Source organism: Balaenoptera ricei, chromosome 3 (genome assembly GCF_028023285.1).
Source record: "Balaenoptera ricei isolate mBalRic1 chromosome 3, mBalRic1.hap2, whole genome shotgun sequence".
Taxonomy (NCBI): domain Eukaryota; kingdom Metazoa; phylum Chordata; class Mammalia; order Artiodactyla; family Balaenopteridae; genus Balaenoptera; species Balaenoptera ricei.
In genome coordinates, this window is record NC_082641.1 from 173,448,797 (window position 1) to 173,467,313 (window position 18,517).

The following is an 18,517-nucleotide window of genomic DNA, read 5'->3' on the forward strand; positions in this document are numbered from 1 at the left end:
AGTGCGCCGCGCCCCCTTACGCACCCAGCAGGGACTTCCGGAACGGACGCGGAGTGACGTCAGGAGGAGGGCAGGTAAGTGCAGGCGGGCAGAGGGGCGGCTAGGCCCGGTAGGGCTGGGGGTCTGTCCACTGCTTCACCCGGCCTCGGAGCCGCCCGATGGGGACGAACGCGCCGGGGGCCGCGGGGCTCTGGGAACGTGGGCCCGATGCTCGGAGCCGCCCGCCCCCCAGCCGCGACCCCCGACCCAAAACCCCGGGCCCTGGCCGCGACCCCAGACCTGACCCTGGCCCATATTATACCTCTTCAGGTTTTCCTCATCTGGAAAATGGGACAGTAAGCCCCTACTTCTCTGGGTCTCGGTGAAGATTTTTTTAAATGACGCTTGTAAAACGGTTTGGCATGAGAAATAATCAAAACTACCAACGTTTAACTCAGCATCAGGCGCTCTTCCAGATACTTTAATTCACTGAGTCTTGACAGCAACCTCATCAGGTTGATACTTGTATAAACCCCGTTTTACAAATGAGAAAACAGGCTCAAGAGAGAGAAGCAGTTTGCCCAAAGTCAAGCCGCTAGCAAGCAAAGCAGAGTCGGAATCCAAGCCCAAGCATTATGCCCTGAGCCAGTGGGGTTTATCATTATTCTTGACACCAAGGACCAGAGATTTCTATACATCCACCCTGTAGCCCCACCTGTACCACCCACTGGGGTGATAAAACCACGGTAAGACCCCCAACTCCTGTAAATGGAGTACTTACTCTGTGCAAGCATTACCCATGTTTGTATGTTATTTCATTTACAGCAACTCCAGAAAGTCAGTCCTCTTGCCGTCATCGACTCTTTACAGGTGAGGAAATATAAGCTCAGGGAGGCCCAGACATTGGCCAAGGTTACCCAGCTAGTGAGGAATGGAGCAGGGATTCCAGACCAGGGAACTGTGCCCCCAGAGCTTGGGTGGGCACTTAGCTATTTTGTTGGCAAAAGCATTTTTAGTTTGGAAGTGGCTTTAAGAAAATCTGGTCCAGGGGCACGCTTTACAGGTGGAAGATCCGAGGTGGAGAGGAGTTTGGGGGGATGGTGGAACACTTTGTATCTGGGGCTTTGCACCCTGGCTCTGCCTTCCTATCAGCTTCTGGCCCCTGGCAAGTTACTTAAGCTCCCACATCCTCATGTGTCAACTGGAGGTAATACTAACATAGTATAGAGTAAATGGGGCAATGATGTTGGACTCTGCAGCGGGTAGCACACAGTAACTATTAGAGAGCACACAGCTAAGTTGGCAGAAACAGTTAGAGACTTCCTGACTCAAGCACAGGGAGCCAGCAAACTACACTCACAGGCCAAAACCAGACCACTGCCTGATTTTGTACAGCCCACCAGCAAAGAATGGATTTAACTTCTTAAATTGTGGGGAAAAAATCAAAAGGAGAATAATATTTTGTGACATGTGGCAATCATGTGAAATTCAAATTTCAGGGTCCACAAATAAAGTTTTGTTGGAATGTAGCCACACCCATTCATTTACATATTGTCTATGGCTGCTTTCTAGCAGTGACAGCAGAGTTGAGCCGAGTTGAGCTGTTGGGACAGAAATTCTGGCCCTCAATCAAGAAAATCTGCCAATCCCCATTCTGGACTACACTTTAGTCCCTCATAGTATCTCTCTTTTTTTTTTTAATTTTTTTATTGAAATACAGTTGATTTAAAATGTTGTGTTAATTTCTGCTGTACAGCAGAGTGATTCAGTTATACATATATATATGTTCTTTTTTTAATATTCTTTTCCATTATGGTTTATCTTAGAATATTGACTATAGTTCTCTGTGCTATACAGTAGGACCTTGTTGTTTATCCATTCTATATGTAATAGTTTGTATCTGCTAACCCCAAATTCCCAGTGTCTCTGTGTCACCCACACTGAGTCTTATGGAACCTCAGTCAGTTATCAGAGGTTCATGAAGTCAGCATTTATCAGGAGCTGTCCTGGGTGCCAGAGACATAGCACAGTGGGACCAGGCAGAGGACACAGACTGTAAACAAGTAAACAGACACAGGGTGATGTGGTAGAAGCTCCAGGGAAGAAGAGACTTTAGATCAGGTGATCAGATGAGGCCTCTGACAGAGGTGATGTTTGAGCTGAGACCTGTGACAAAGAACACTTGTGGTGGGTGTTACCCTGTGTATTGCGGGCGTTTAGCAGCATTCAAGGCAGTTGGCCTGCACCTGCTGAGCTTTCGAAGGCAGCCAGGAAGCCAGTGTGAGTGGAACAGTGAGCGAGAGGGAGAGGGGTAAAAGGTGGGCTCGGAGAGGCAGGCAGGGGCCCCATAGGCCATGGGGAGGGGTTTGACTTGATTCTCAAAGCGAAGGGAATCACTGGAGGGGTTTAAGCAGGAAAGCGATAGTTCAGATTTATATTTTAACAGATCCTTCTAGCCCTTACGAGGAGAACAGACCGTGAGAGTCAAGGGCAGAGCCAGGAGCCTAGGGAAGAGGTGACTGTACTCGTCCAGGCGAGCGATGATGGGGGCCGTGGAGGGGTGAGAAGTGTCACCTGGGAAATACATGTTGGATGGAGGGTGGACAGGACACTCCCTTTCCAGACAGACAAACGCCGCTCCTTGGACGCCTCCTACACCTGCGGGGAGGATCGTCTGAGCCGCCACCACCACGCACAGCCCACCGCATCTTCACAAAGAAGCCGCGACTGTCTGCCAGGCTGTCCAGGAGGGTGGCACTGGGCAGTGAGTCGACAAAGCAGTGTCTCATCGTCTTTTCCGATTGGCTGAGTAGTGGGTGAGGACCAGTAGGCAGCTTCCAAGATGGTGAGTAGACAGGCTGTGCTCATTGGGTTTCTCTTCTGATCTTTAGGTGAAGGGAAGGGGTCCCCTGAATAGCCCTTTCCCTCCCCTAAAAGTCTCCTTCCCCACCCCTGACCCCAAGCTCGCAGGTATTTTCAGACTCTGGATCATGGTCTTCCGGTGCTGCGGTTCTCAAACTTTGCGCTGTACTAAAATCACCCAGGGAGCTTTTTTCTTTTTCTTTCCTGTTTTTTTTTTTTTAATGAGGTGAAATTCACAACATAAAACTGACATTTTAAAACATATGATTCAGTGGCATTTAGTACATTCGCAATATTTTGCAATGACCACCTCTATCTAGTTCCAAAACATTTCCGTCACCCCAAAAGGAAACCCTATACCCAATAGCAGTCACTCCCATTCCCCCACCCCAGCCCCTGGCAGCCACCAGTCTGCTTTCTGCCTCTGTAGATTTGTCCGTTCTGGACATTTCATATCAATGGAATCATGTACCATGTGTCCCTTTGTATCCGGCTTCTTTCACTTAGCATGATTTTTTCAAGGTTTACCCACATTACAGCATACATCAGAGCTTCCTTCCTTTTTATGGCTGAATAATATCCCATTATATGGATGGACCACGTTTTGTTTATCCTTTCATCCACTGATGGACACATGGGTTGTTTCCACCATTTGGCTACTGTGAGTGAACCTGTATGTACAAGGATGTGTATACACACGTGTTTTCCAGGGTTGCTTTTGAAAAGCCCTGTGTCCAGGCACCATGCCCCAGAGCAGGTCCTCTGTCAGGAGAACCTCTGGGCGTGGGTCCCAGGCATCAGTATTTTAGAAACTCCTCGGGTTGTTGTAACGTGCAGCCAAGTTTGAGACCCACTGCTTCAGTGGATCGTTAAGTCAATAAGTCAATTCAGCAGGTGGCTGCCAGCATTTAAAAGAGTCACAGCTGGGTGAGCATTCTTTCCTGAAACCTGTGCTTGTGTATTTGGGGTTAAATATGTCTTACCTTAAGTCACGGTCCTAAAACAACTGTGAAAGCCATTGCTCTAGGAGAGTCTGACCCTTGTGGAATTTTCCACAGCGACGACAGTGGGTTTTGTTTTGTTTGTTTTTCTTTGGCTGAGCCGCTCAGCTTGCCGGATCTTAGTTCCCTGACCAGGGATTGAACCCAGGCCACAGCAGTGAAAGTGCTGAGTCCTAACCAGTGGACCGCCGGGGAATTCCCAACAGTGGGGCTTTTTCCGCCAGGTCACCAGTCCTCGATGGGACACGGAGCCCTGGGCCATCCTCCAGGATATCCCTGTCTTCCTTGTCCAGGTCTCACCCCTCAAGGCTGCACGAGTAGGTCTCTTGTAGGACCCTCGCTGACTCACGTCTCTCTTCTGCTTTCCAGGGTGAAAGGAAAGGCGTAAACAAGTACTACCCTCCGGATTTCAACCCTACAAAGGTAAGGGGCAGGCTTCCTTCTCCGTGTCCACGATAGCATAGCGACCCCGCAGGGCAGGGGCCCCACGCTCTTCATCCCCTCCTGGAGTCAGAACCACAGCTGCAGAAGCCCGGGCGGCCCCCGAGGTCTCCCTGCCTTGCACTTGTCACCTGCGTCTTGGGGCAGCCTTCCTTCCCAGGTGGTCAGTGTGACCCTCGTCAATGACCCATGTAAACACCAGCATGCCCAGTGCTGTGTGTTTCCAGTGGAGTCCAGGGTGAGGTCCCACACACGGCCTCTGGGTCAGATCCCCTCACCCTCCCAGCTCCAGCTCGTCTGGCCTCCTCATTGTTCCCTCTGCCTGGAACCTCTCCCCCCCTCTGACCCCAAGACTCCTTTCCTTCCTTTAGGTCTCTCCTTACAGAGGGCCTCCCTGACCACCGTCTCATTCTCTATCGCATGACCTAGTGCTTTATTTCTCTCCGTAGCCTTCTTAACTCCTTGATGCATCACCCATTTATTTGCATATTGTCCATCTCCCCCTCTATTTATTTATTTTATTTATTTATTTTTGGCTGCATTGGGTCTCCGTTGCTGCGCGCGGGCTTTCTCTAGTTGCGGCGAGCGGGAGCTACTCTTCGTTGCAGCGTGCGGGCCTCTCATTGCAGCGGCTTCTCTTGTTGCGGAGCATGGACTCTAGGCACGCAGGCCTCAGTAGTTGTGGCTCGCAGGCTCTAGAGTGCAGGCTCAGTAGTTGTGGCGCACGGGCATAGTTGCTCTGCGGCATGTGGGATCTTCCCAGACCAGGGTCTGAACCCATGTCCCCCGCACTGGCAGGCGGATTCCTAACCACTGCACCACCAGGGAAGTCCCCCATCTCCCCCTCTAGAACGTCTGCACCTCAAGGGCAGGGATGTTCACCTCTCTCATTTGTGTCTGTGTCCCCACACTGTGGGCGCTCAGTAAGGGGCTAGTAAATGAATCAGCATGTCCCAGCTGTGTGGTCCCCTGCACATGACTCGGCCTTTCTACACCACAGTCTCCCCATAGGTCCAAAGGGGAAACAAAACAACCTGACCTCCCAGAAGCATTGAGGGATTAAAGTGAGATGACACACATAGAGTACCCAGCAGAGATTTGCTGGTCTTGTCATCTCACCTGATCCCACAACACCTGGAGGTAATTATGATCCTCGTCCCCAGTTGACTCATAGGGCTCAGGAAGGCAAAAGGTGAGGTCACTGCCCAGGGTCACACAGCTCTTTTAGCTGCTAAATGGGAGAGGTAAGATGCAGACTCCCGTTTTCCTGATTCCAAGCCCACTTGCTTCACCAAAGCCTAGGTGCCTCCCATTTTGCTGTGAACACTCCCAGCAGGACATAAGAATGAGACCTCTCTCGGCCTGTGAAGAGAGGGCCTGAGCTCCCCCAGCTCAGCAGTGCTAATCTGCTCCCTCTTCCTTTCCACACAGCATGGCTCACTCAACAGATACCATAACAGCCACCCGCTTCGGGAGCGGGCTCGGAAGCTGTCCCAGGGCATCCTCATCATCAGGTAAGGCCCTGGCATCACCTGAGGACCCCTGCCCTTTGTGCCACCTGGTGTCAACCTCAAGGAGCCTTCAGCACCCCCTGATTTTGCCCAGTGCTGCAGGGTCTTAATTCCATAAAGCAGAAAGTTGCTGTATCAGTCAGCCATTGCTGCGTAACAAAACGATAAGCACATGTTAAGCACTCGTGTTGCTCACGAGTCTGCAGCTCAGCTGGATGCCTCTGCTGGCCTTGGCTGGGCTTGGCTGACCTGAGCTGGGCTGTCTCACATGTTTGGGGGTTGCCTGGCTGGGGACTGGCCGGTCCAGCATGGCCTTGGTTGGTATGACTGGGCTGTGTTCCAAGTGTGTCTCATCCTCCAGCCGGCTAGCCTGGGCTTGTTCACACAGCAGCAGCCGGGTTCCAAAAGAGAGCCAGCAGAGGCACGCAAGGCTTCTTGAGGCAAAGACCCTGAGCTGGTACCCTGTCACTTCTGTCTCATTGATTCCCCAAAGCAAGTCATGATGCAGGGAGGGGGTGGGGCAACACACTGCACCTCTTGACAGGAATGGCTGCAGAGTCATCTTGCAAAGGGCACGGACATGGGGAGGATAAAGAATCACAGCCATTACTGCAGTCAAGCCAGGACGATGGCCATTCCCGGGGTTCTCCTCTTATTTCTGGCCAGCACCCTGTGGGTCAGCCGTGGCGGGAAGCAGAAGCCAGCTTGTGTCGTCCCAGAAGGAGCCCCTCTCTGCCTCCTTCTCTGCCTCGTGAACTCTGCCCTCAGCCTCTGGGGTCCGCCCTGGGCCTGAGCAGAGCATCCAGTGCCAAAACCATCAGAGGCAGGAACATCTATGGAAAAGTAGTCAAGATGCAAATCTCAGCAGTGGCCCCAAGAGTCACAGAGCTGAAGGTCACCTCCAACTCCCGCCATGCCTCCACACTCCAGAGCCAACCACCCACCCTGCCTTCATCCAGTCTGTTTGCCAAGCCCTCATCTCATCTGTACAGTGTCTTAAATTCACCTCATTCATTACTTAATGGTTTTGTTTTAAAAGAGAAGCTCCATTACTGCTGTTAATGGCAATTTACCGGAATTGCACGTTGCCAATAGAACTGGATAAAAGAAACCCAGGGACTTACCTGGTGGCGCAGTGGTTAAAAATCCACCTACCAATGCAGGGGACACGGGTTCAAGCCCTGGTCCGGGAAGATCCCACATGCCGCAGAGCAGCTAAGCCCGCGAGCCATAACTACTGAGCCCGTGCGCCTGGAGCCTGTGCTTGGCAACGAGAGAAGCCACCGCAATGAGAAGCCCGCGCACCACAATGAAGAGTAGCCCCCGCTCGCCGCAACTAGAGAAAGCCCGTGTGCAGCAACGAAGACCCAGTGCGGCTAAAAATAAATAAATAAATGTATTAAAAAAAAAAAAAAAATCCAGTGTCACTACAACAACTTAGCTAAACTGGAATCGAACACCAGTGCCCCCTGAAGCCTGCTTCCTCCTCTGCTTGGAAACTTGTGTAGCTGACGTGGTGGGATATGGAAGACAGGGCAGCACCCAGCGGAGACGCTCGCCCAGACTGGGTCAGCTGGCCAGAGAGCCACGTGATGGGCCTGGCCTGGTTGCAGGAATGACCACCGTTCTTTACCCTCCCGCTTGCACGCCCTTTGCAATGTGACTGCAGCCAGAGTCGCAGACCTGGAGATCCTGGGAGAGCCCACGTGGACAGGGACAAATGAGCTGTTCTCTGTTTGTGTAGATTTGAGATGCCCTATAACATCTGGTGTGACGGCTGCAAGAACCACATCGGCATGGGTGAGCTTCCGCCCGCTCCCCTGCTCCCCACCCTGACCCCCACCATTCAGCCCCACGGCCAGCGAGCCCCTTAACTGCTGGGCGCCGTGAGAGACCGTCTCCGCCGGGCCCCCGATCAGGAGTCGAGTAGGGGACAGTGGGCTGGAGTGCCTGGTGGGCTGTGGATGCCTCATGGCGGAGCGGTTAGGAGCCTCTGGGTTCAAATCCCATCCCTGCCACTTCCTCGCTGGTGACCCTTGGCAGGCGACTGAGCCTCCATGCGCCTCAATTTACCCATCTGTGAAATTCAGGTGGTATGAGTGCCCGCCTGTGTGGCATATAAAGTGCTTAGTGCAAGGAATTCCCTGGCGGTCCAGTGGTTAGGACTCTGCGCTTTCCACTGCAGGGGACATGGGTTCGATCCCTGGTTGGGGAACTTAAGATCCCACAAGCCGCACAGCGCAGCCAAAAATAAATAAAAAGTAAAGTGCTTAGTGCACAGCATGTGGCACGTGTGAGGGCTCGTAAACTCAACCTGCTGCTGCCACTACCCTTACTGTTACCTTTAGCATTCAGACCCCTGATCGTGCCCACAGGTGCACAGATGGACGGACAGACATGGGTCTGCGGCCCTGCTCAGCAGCCCTGAGGCCTGCGGCAGGTGACTCGACCCTCCTGGCTTCCATTTCCTCCGCTATAGTACAGGGATCCTCAGCCCTTCCCACGGCGCCTGGCCCAGGGCAGCAGCTCGCTCTGTAAACAGGAGCCGGCAGCTCTCGGCAGGAGGGTCCAGTGCAAGAAAGAGGGGCCAGGCCACCCCACTGCTGAAGTGGAATGACTCACCCCAGCACATCCCCCTGATCAGACCCAGCAAAGGGGCATCTGCCCCAAAGGCCACCAGGCGCTCAGGCGGCAGAGCGCAGGGCGCAGCCTGACACCACACGTGGGTCAACCTCAGGGCCGTGAACAGAAGCAGCCCCCCAGAAAAGGAAAAGCCAGCCAGGCCACACCACCAACCCCCGCAAGCTCTGTTTTTCTAGTTTAAGCTTTTTTCACTCAGTAAGCAAGATAAGAGTCAAGAATATATCATGTAATTAGTGAAAAAGGAACAAAAAACCTGGATATTCTCTAGAAAAATAATAAAAGCCAACCCTTTTTTTTTTTTTTTTTTTTTTTTTTTTTGGCCGCACCCCACAGCTTGTGGGATTTTAGTTCCCCGACCAGGGATTGAACCTGGGCCCCGGCAGTGAAAGCACAAAGTCCTAACCACTGGACCGACAGGGAGGGAATTCCCAAAAGCCAACCCTTCTTGAATGCTTGCTGAGCACCTGGCCCAGTGTTAAGCGATCCGTGTGTATCACTAGCTTCTGCAGTTCTCACACCAGCCCTGTGCGGTAGGCGTCATAGCCATCCCTATCCAATCGATGGGGAACCTGAGGCCAGACGGCCAGGGCAGCTGGCCTAAGGTCGCACAGCTGGTGGGGTGGAGCCAGGGTTTGAACCCGGGCCCTCTGGCTCCATCCAGCCCACCCTCCTCTGTGGCTTGAGCACCCATCCCGCAGCCTAGATATGGCTCTTTTCTGCTTGAATTTGTGTCCTCCAGAGGTGTCTCCCCTGCAGGGGAGTGAAATACCACCCCCGTCTACTCCCCACCCCAGGAAAAGACGCTGAGGGTGGCCTGAGCCCTAGCCTCGTTCTCTCCCTCTCCTCCTAGGTGTTCGTTACAATGCAGAAAAGAAGAAGGTTGGCAATTACTACACGACCCCGATCTACAGGTAGAGGCAGCCTGGTGGGCTGCAGGCTGAGGGGGCTACAAAGGAGTCTGAGTGGGAGGGAAGTTTCTACCCTCTGCCTGATGATTATTCCCTGGGGGTCTCCTGGAAACCATCATGGTCTGTCAGTCAGGGCACATCCTGCCTAGAACGCTTCATGGCTCCCACCTTCTTCAGAGTAAAAGCCTGAGTCCTCCCCGTGGCCCACAAGGCCCCGCAGGCTCTGCTCCGTCCCCTCAGGAGGGTTTGTTGAATGAATGAACGAACGAACAAATGAATGGTTGGATGAACAAGTGAACAAACTCCGGACAGAAGGTCAGTGCCGGGGTGAAGGAACCATATCTGTCTCACCCACGGCTGTCCCCCCCGACACGGAGCCCAGCATGTAGCAGGTGCTCCGTGAACACTAGTTGATGACGCGCACGGATGGAAGGAACCAGGCCACAGTGTCCTGACTGTAGCCCACCGCCCTCCACCCTCCCAGGTTCCGCATGAAATGCCACCTCTGCGTCAACTACATCGAGATGCAGACAGACCCCGCCAACTGCGACTACGTGATCGTGAGCGGCGCCCAGCGCAAGGAGGAGCGCTGGGACATGGCAGACAACGAGCAGGTGCTGACGACAGGTGAGCGCCAAGGGTGGGCTCCGAGCCCAGTCCCGACCCTGACCCCAACCCCGAGCCAGGGCCCTGAAGGCCCAGCCCCACTCTCACCCTTACAGAGCACGAGAAGAAGCAGAAGCTGGAGACAGATGCCATGTTCCGACTGGAGCACGGTGAGGCTGACCGGAGCACGCTCAAGAAGGCCCTCCCCACCCTGAGCCACATCCAGGACGCCCAGAGCGCCTGGAAGGACGACTTCGCGCTCAACAGCATGCTGCGGAAAAGGCTCCGGGTGAGCAGGGCTGCGGCCCAGGGTCAGGACCACGGGCAGGCGGGGGTTGCCGGGCATCGCCAACAGTGGAGCGGGGAGAACAAAAAGCAGCCTAAGCGCACTTCTGCCTCAGGGCCTTTGCACAGGCTGTTCCCTCCACCTTGGAACACTCTTCCACCAGATACCCACATGGCTCCCTCACTCAGACACCTTTTCTCAAACGTGATTTTCTCAGGAGACTGTCCCTAACCCTCCCCTCTACCATGCACACCACATTTAAAGTTGAACCCCCTGCCTATTTCCTACCCTCTTCCCAGCATTCTTTCTCTCCTCACCACTTTGTCTTGCTCACCCACTAGAATGTCAGCTCCACCAGGGCAAAAGATTTTGTCTGCTCACTGCTGTGTCCCTAGTGTCTAGAACAAGGCCTGGCAGCAGAAAGACGTTCTGTAAATATCTGTGGAAAGAATGAATGAGTGAAGAACCCAGTGGTACACATACTAATGATTGTGTCTCCTGCTGTTGAGCAAATTCTATGTCGCGAGCACTGTGTGAGGCCTTTTCCTCGCATCAGCTTGAAGAGAAGGAAACTGAGACCCTGAACACTGGAGGGATTCTCCCCTCCAGCCCAGAGGGCAAAGAGGCACGGCTTTGACACGCACCATCCCTCCCCAACCCCTTCTCCCCAACACAGGAAAAGAAAAAAGCCATGCAGGAGGAGGAAGAGAGGGACCAGGCCCTGCAGGCCAAGGCAAGCCTGGACATCCCGCTGGTGCCGGAGACGGAGGATGACCGCAGGCTGGCCGCCCTGCTCAAGTTCCACACCCTAGACTGTGCGTGGGGGCCAGTGGGCGAGGGGGTCGGGGCAGGGGGAGAAGGGGGGCTGCCCGGGCAGAGGGCGGCTCTGGACCTCCCTCTCCCCATCCGCAGCATATGAGGACAAGCAGAAGCTCAAGCGGACGGAGATCATCAGCCGCTCCTGGTTCCCCTCCACCCCGGGACCCGGCGCCAGCAGCAGCAAAGCCAGCAGTGTCCTGAAGAAGCTGTCCCAGAACCGCAGATCTGCTCCCACTGGCTCCCCCATCACCGTGGGGCACCTGGGCATTGTGCGGCGGCGGTCCCGGGAGGTCCCAGAGAGCCCTCAGCACACGGCTGAGACCCCCAAGTCTGGGGAGCCACGGGTGCCAGAGGGGACCGCCCAGGACAGGCCCACATCCCCCAGAGACTGTCCTCAGGAGACCGCCAAGACCTGCAAGAACAGTGGGCCACCGGGGCAGGAGGAGAGCTGTCAGGACAGGCCCCAGCCCCTGCCAGGCTCCTCCCAGGAGGCAGCCAATCCCCAGGACACACCACAGCCCTGCAGCCTCAGCTTCTCCCTCGTGGCTGACTACTCCGGTTCGGAGAGTGAGTGATTCTGGGGGCCAGATTCACTCAGGAGGCCGAGACACACCGAGGAGGCCCCTCACAGGCTGCAGCCCCTTAGCCCGCCAGCCCTTGAAGAGCTCGGTTACCACCCTCCCCAGACCTCACCTCCTCACAGTAATAGAGTTGTTATTTATTTGGTCCTGGAGAGGGTGTCTGTGCCTTGTGGGACCCCCGACCTCCCAGCATTAAAACCCTGCTTCTTTGCCTCTGCCTCAGGTTACTAGATGGGCCCAGGAGCTATGCCTGCACCCCTCCCCCCGCAACCCAACTAAGCTTGCCCAGCATCTCATCAGCCAATGCTGATGCTGTGACCACAGCCTGGGTCCCCACCCAGCGTGATGAGGGTTGAAAGGTAGTAGCCCAGGCTGGCCTGTAATCGGGGCCAACTTCCTGGAGGAGGTGGCACAGGAGGTGCCACACTGGTGGCACATCCTGAGTGTGAAGGATGAAAATGGGACTGGACAGCAGGGGTGCTCAGGATCCAGGCCAGATGCAGGAGGGGATGGAGCACACAGGTGTGGGCTGTTCATTATCCCCCACCCATGGGGACACCCTGGAAGGGTCATGAAAGAGTCCCCAGCGTGTTGCTTCCTTTGAAGGCAACTAGTAAACTGAGCAAAAAACAGCTGAGCATCCAACCAGGTGACTCATGGCCCACCACCTCCCCCTAAGCCCTGGAGAAGGATCATTTCACAAATATTAACGGAGCACTTGCAGTGCACCAGACGCTATCCTAGCCACTGGAGATAGAGCGGTGAACAAACCAGACATACGGACCTCTCGGGGCTGAGGTTCTGGCTGAATTCTGCTGAACTTGTAATGTGCCCTGTCGGGAGGTGGTGGTGGCCCCCAGCCCGCAGGCCTTTACTCCCCGCGGGGATGGGAAGGTCTCAAGGCAGCAGTAAGAGTCTGTTCGATCTCAGAACCCCCTTTTGGTGCCTTGCTCTACGTGAGGCCACAGGCAGCACTCGCTCTGGCTGGAGGAGTCAGGCACCTGAGGGTACCCGCCTGGCACTTAGCAGTCTTGCTATAGCCAGACGCTAAACACAGGACTTGGCATGCAATAGTTGCCCTATAAGTAGTGGCACCTTTGTGGTTCCGAGGGTGCGGCTAACTGTCCAGGTTTGGCGGGAAAGGTGGAGTAGGACCCGGCGCCTGGATGGCGGGTCCCAGGAGCCAGCGAAGTTGATGTGCGCACGCTCCTCCTCCTCCCGGGAGAGGTCCCACCCCTGGGGCCCTGGCCTCGCCCCCTGCGCCCTTTCCGGCCCCGCCTCTGGTGCGCGCGGCCAGCTGAGCCCCGGGAGCGGCGGTGATCGCGGCTGCAACAGCATGACTTTGGAGGCGATCCGCTACTCGCGGGGCTCACTACAGATCCTCGACCAGCTACTGCTGCCCCAGCAGAGCCGCTATGAGGCGGTGGGCTCGGTGCGCCAGGCCTGGGAGGCCATCCGCGCTATGAAGGTGGGGCCGCTCGGTGGGACCGGGGTGGGGGGCTTCCCGTGCCTGCAGTCCCTGACGCCCCCATTTCCCCAGCAGGTGCGCGGCGCCCCAGCCATTGCGCTCGTGGGCTGCCTCAGCCTCGCCGTGGAGCTGCAGGCGGGCGCCGGGGGACCCGGACTTGCCGCGCTCGTGGCCTTCGTGCGCGACGCGCTGAGTTTCCTTGTCACCGCCCGGCCCACCGCCGTCAACATGGCCCGCGCCGCCCGAGACCTGGCCGACCTCGCAGCCCAGGAAGCGGAGCGGGAGGGCGCCACGGAGGAGGCGGTCCGAGAGAGGTAGAGGGGCCTTGTGCCAAGCGCTGCTCTAACCGGCGGCTATTCATTCTTTTTTTTTTTGCGCAACGACCCATGTTACAGATGGGGAAACTGAGGCAGTGTGCTCTTAGTCCAGGGCCACACAGGCAGGGCTGGGACTCACCACCGGGCAGCCTGGCCCCGGTCCTTGAACTCAATGCCCTGACTTTGACCTCCCTGAACGTCCCCAGCTCTAACTGCCCTTGGAGGCCCTTTTAAGTGCCACCTCATTTACCTAGTTTTTGCTTTTGAAGAATTTTGTTTCTAGCCCTGGTCCTCTCCCTGCTCTCTTCCCACTCTCTCCCTCCCCCCTCCCCATCTGCTGCACAGATACTCTCCATGTTTCTTAACCCCCACCAGGGTCCCTTCTGCCTCAGGGCCTTTGCACACACCATTTCTGCAAGCCAGGTATCCATCTACTTAATCTCCTCTCCTTCAAATTTCAGGTTGTGCCTTCCCCACCCCCCATATAATACAGCTCCTTCCTGTCCTCTGTCTCCTGACTCCGCTGCCTTTTCCTTCACTTTATTGTCTGTTCATCACCTGCCTCCCCCACCTCAGTGTCAGCTCCATAGGAACAGAGATTTTTGTCTTGTTCACTGCTGTGTCCCCCAGCCCCTGACGCACAGGAGGTGCTTGGTAAATGTGTCTCGAGAGCCAATGGAGTTACAGTTAGGTGGCTGTGGCAGAAGGGTCCAGCCCCACAGCTGTGAGAGGCTTTCAGCAGGAGAGCTCCAGGAGAGCAGTGTTGGGCAGGGAGGAGGGGCTGGTGTGGACCCTGCAGCCTTGTGACTTGTGCTCAGAGTCTCTTGTCGGCCCCAGAGTGATCCGCTGGACTGAGGACATGCTGGCAAAAGACCTCCGGGACAATCGGAGCATCGGGGACCTGGGAGCCCACCACCTCCTAGAGCGGGCAGCACCCCAGGGCGGCAAGGTGATCGTGCTGACCCACTGCAACACTGGTGCACTGGCCACTGCTGGCTATGGCACAGCCCTAGGTGAGTGAGCATCCACAGGGATAGGGGAGGGCCCTTTTTGGATGCAAGAGAAAGAAACCCAAACCACTTTATACACCCCCCCCAAAATGTGAATTTATTAGTTTTTGTACAGAAACACTCAGGGGGTTGGCTTCAGGTATGACTGGATCCAGGGGCTCAAATAATAGCATCAGGGTCCATCTATCCATATCCCTAAGATCTGCCCTTCTCCATGGTGGCATCATCCTTATGCTCCACTGGTCGACCAGGGTTCAGATCACAAGGAAAAGAGCCTAGGGTCTCTATTCCGACAGTGTTAGAAAAGTCTCCTTGTATCTCGGGGGCTCTGATGGAGTCATCTGTCCATCTAGGATCAGTCACTCGATAGGCCTGGCCTGTGCCATGAGCCTAGAAAATGGGTGGGGGGAGTTCCCTGGCAGTCCAGTGGTTAGGTCTCGATGCTTTCACTGCTGTGGCCCAGGTTCAGTCTCTGGATGGGGAACTGAGATCCCGCAAGCCGTGCAGTGCAGCCAAAAAAAAAATTAAATATTTTTTAAATAAAAATAAAGTTAAATTAAAATTTAAAAAAAAGAAAGTGGGTGGGATGTGGACTCCAAGAGGACTGAGGGGTAGGGCATAGCCCCCTAAAGAAAGATTAGGGTAGCTGTGACCGGGACCAGGGGGACTGGGTCCTGGGGTTCAAGGCAGCAGATTCCACTTGATCCTAAATTCTCCAGGAGGTTTCCCTACCTACCTAGGTGCCACCCTTGTGCCTGGGGACTGAGGCTCTGATGGCAAGACATTCATTCATTGATTCACTCAACAAATATCCATGCTTAATAAATGCTTATCTACTGTGTACCCCATCATTCATACATGCATCCGTTCCTTCAGTCACTCAGCATTTATTAAGCACCTACTGTGTGCCAAGCACAGTTCTAGGAGTTAGGGACCCAGCAGTGGAGAAAGTAGATCAAATCTCTGCCATCAGGAGCAGGAAAATAGGAGGAACAGACACAGGAACAGAACAAATAGGTATGATGCATTTGAAGGCGGTAAGTGCTAAAGAGAAAGAGCAGGGGTTGGCAGCGTGAGGGTTGCTATGTGAGATGGAGGAATCCCGGCAGACCTCATGGAGAAGGCATTCTCTAAACACATTTGTACCGGGCAGAGAGAACAGCCACTGCAAGGGCCCGGGAGTGGGACTGCATGCTTCGGAGAACCACGCTGCTAACCAGTGGGCTGCCCTGCCCATCTGTCCCTTTGCATCTCATCCTCCTGGTGGGCTGGGCCCCACAGGTGTGATCCGCTCGCTGCACAGCCTGGGCCGTCTGGACTATGCCTTCTGCACGGAGACCCGGCCCTACAACCAGGGAGCCCGGCTGACGGCCTTTGAGTTCGTCTACGAGCAGATCCCCGCCACCCTCATCGCCGACAGCATGGCGGCAGCCGCCATGGCCCACTATGGAGTGTCAGGTCAGCAGGTGGGGGGCGCCAGCGGGCAGGGCTGCAGGCATCCAGGGCCCGGTGGTGACTCCCGGCATCTCATTCCCCAGCTGTCGTCGTGGGAGCTGACCGCGTGGTTGCCAATGGCGACACGGCCAACAAGGTGGGCACCTACCAGCTAGCCATCGCCGCCAAGCACCACGGCATCCCCTTCTATGTGGCTGCCCCCAGCTCCTCGTGTGACCTCCACCTGAAGACGGGCCGCGAGATCATCATCGAGGAGCGTCCTGGCCAGGAGCTGACCCACGTCAATGGGGTCAGGATTGCGGCACCCGGTAAGCCATCCGCCCAGAGGGGGGCACCATAGGCCTGGGCACCTCTGTTGAGGCACCCTGACCCCTTCACAGGCAGCAGGTGGTATTTGGGGTGTCATCAGCCTTCTGGGGCATAAGCTGCTCCTTCAAGCCATATTTTAGAGCAGACACGTCTTGGAGGTCAGATTCAAGGTCAGAAGATACAACTAATGAGTTGGGAAGCCTTGAGCGAATTGTCTTGCTCTTCTCCAGCTCTGTTTTCTCACCTGAATAAGAAATAAGAGTACCACCTGGCCGAGTGCTTGTGAAGAGACAGATATTTCTCAGCTTCCCCACACTTCCTGGCTGTGTAGCCTGGTTGCCTAAAATTCATCCCTAAGAGCCCCATGAGCTGTTTTCATGACCTACTTCATACACCCCAGGCGGTTCAGTGTAATTAACCCACGTGAAGTGGAGAACAGTGCCTGGCCCGCAGTGCTCCTTAAATAGTAACCAGTATGATCGAAAACCTTTTATAAAAAGGACCAGTTACGGAGAGGGGATTTGGGACTGACGTGTACACACTGCTATATTTAAAAATGGATAACCAGCAAGGAACTACTGTATAGCACAGGGAACTGTATTCAATATCCTGTGATAAACCATAATGGAAAAGAATACAGACAGATAGATAAATAAATAAATAATAAAAATAGATACATTAATTCTGGAAAAAAAATATTTTCTCGTTATTTTTTTGGTGCCCCTGCTTTCCTGGAGGCTTAATTATTTAGCACTGATCAAAACCCGTAAGACCATGGAAAACAGAGTTGACAACCCACCGTGCCCCTCCCCCCAAGAAAGCTAGGTAACACGGGCCAGGTGCAGTCTGGGGACCCCGATACTCTGCTCTGGCCAAGGATCACAGGAATGCAGACCCCAGGAGAACAGGTCTTCCTTCTGATTTTTCCAAGAGAAGCCTTACATTTGTTATATGTTTGAAAGCTCCCACACTTTGAAAGCTGGCAGCTAGTTCAGTGGTCTTAAAAAACTGTGAACCAGAGAAAACAGAGTTTGCAGCCTCTTGTGTAAGAGATTGTTATCCATTCAGCAAATATTTTTGAGCACCTGGCCAGTGCCAGGTGACATGATAGGGCCGGGGAAACAGGAGTGAAAAAAGACATAAAAGTCCCTGCCCTCATAGAGCTGGCAGTCCGGTGGGGAGACAGACAACAAACGAGATAAATAACAAAATTCCAGTGTATGTTAGAAGGGGGTAAAGGCTGAGGAGAAATAAATGAGGCACAGAAGGATGTGGGAAGTGTCTGTGCAGGGGGTGGATTAGACAGGATTATCTGTTCCCACTGAGAAGGTGATATTTGAGCAAAAACCTGAAGCCAGTGAAACATCAAGTCATGTGCGTATCTGAGGGAAAGCATCCAGGCAGAGGGCACAGCCCATGCAAAGGCCCCGGGGTGGATTCTCGGAGTTTCCTAAAGAGATTCTTGAAGCAGGCACAAGTGGGTGGATGTATATAAGACTTTGAAGGATTTTTCTTAGGCAGTGACAATCCAGGAATGTAGGGGGTCTAAATTCATTACTGGTATCAAAACCCATGCCTTCATGCACTTTTGGGGTAAGGATCTCTAGATTCTCAAGGATTCCCCAATCCCAAAAACCACTGTGAGTGAGACAGGTGACAATAGCTTGAGAACTCTCACTGAGCCTAACACCTGCCTTTCTTGCCTCCCCCCTCTCCCCTGCAGGAATTGGGGTTTGGAATCCTGCCTTTGATGTCACCCCCCACGACCTCATCACTGGCGGCATCATCACAGAGCTGGGTGTCTTTGCCCCTGAGGAGCTCCGGGCAGCCCTAGGTGCCACGGTCACCCTAGGTGGACCCCAGAAGTAACCAACCTAGCTGTCCATATCCTGCCCCCATTATTTTTATAATAAACTTATTGAATGGCCTGCCCAAAAGCTGACCTTTTTCCCCCAACCACAGTTCTTCCCAGAACAGAGAAAGCAGACAGGGCCTTTGCATGGCTCTTAAGATCCCAGCAGCTGAAGTCAAGCTGCCTGAGTTCATATCCCAGTTCCACCGCCTTTTCTTTTTCTTCTTTTTTAATTTATTTATTTATTTTTGGCTGTGTTGGGTCTTCGTTGCTGCGTACGGGCTTTCTCTAGTTGCGGAGAGCGGGGGCTACTCTTCGTTGCAGCGTGCAGGCTTCTCACTGCGGTGGCTTCTCTTGTTGCGGAGCACGGGCTCTAGGCGCTCGGGCTTCAGTAGTTGTGGCACGCGAGCTCAGTAGTTGTGGCTCGTGGGCTCTAGTGCGCAGGCTCAGTAGTTGTGGCACACGGGCT

The 18,517-nt window shown here is 54.4% G+C and overlaps 2 protein-coding genes across 3 annotated transcripts; both read left to right on the forward strand.

Moving 5' to 3' along the window:
• Window positions 1–7: 7 nt before the first annotated feature.
• YJU2B (YJU2 splicing factor homolog B) lies at window positions 8–11,848 on the forward strand. The gene is made up of 11 exons (XM_059918277.1): window positions 8–74; window positions 805–849; window positions 2,603–2,824; window positions 4,212–4,265; window positions 5,715–5,797; window positions 7,539–7,594; window positions 9,288–9,348; window positions 9,830–9,972; window positions 10,068–10,240; window positions 10,914–11,052; window positions 11,150–11,848. The coding sequence occupies exons 3-11, from the start codon at window positions 2,822–2,824 to the stop codon at window positions 11,629–11,631; spliced, it is 1,194 nt and encodes a 397-aa protein (XP_059774260.1). The 5' UTR covers window positions 8–74; window positions 805–849; window positions 2,603–2,821; the 3' UTR covers window positions 11,632–11,848.
• Window positions 11,849–11,950: 102 nt separating this feature from the next.
• On the forward strand, window positions 11,951–18,133 carry MRI1 (methylthioribose-1-phosphate isomerase 1). Of its 2 annotated transcripts, none has more exons than XM_059918275.1 (6): window positions 11,951–13,105; window positions 13,178–13,419; window positions 14,260–14,435; window positions 15,714–15,890; window positions 15,971–16,195; window positions 17,920–18,133. In XM_059918275.1, the coding sequence occupies exons 1-6, from the start codon at window positions 12,833–12,835 to the stop codon at window positions 18,063–18,065; spliced, it is 1,239 nt and encodes a 412-aa protein (XP_059774258.1). In that variant the 5' UTR covers window positions 11,951–12,832; the 3' UTR covers window positions 18,066–18,133. The 2 variants fall into 2 exon arrangements, with proteins under 2 accessions (XP_059774258.1, XP_059774259.1); XM_059918276.1 differs by having other exon boundaries at window positions 13,181–13,419.
• The last annotated feature ends 384 nt before the right edge of the window (window positions 18,134–18,517 follow it).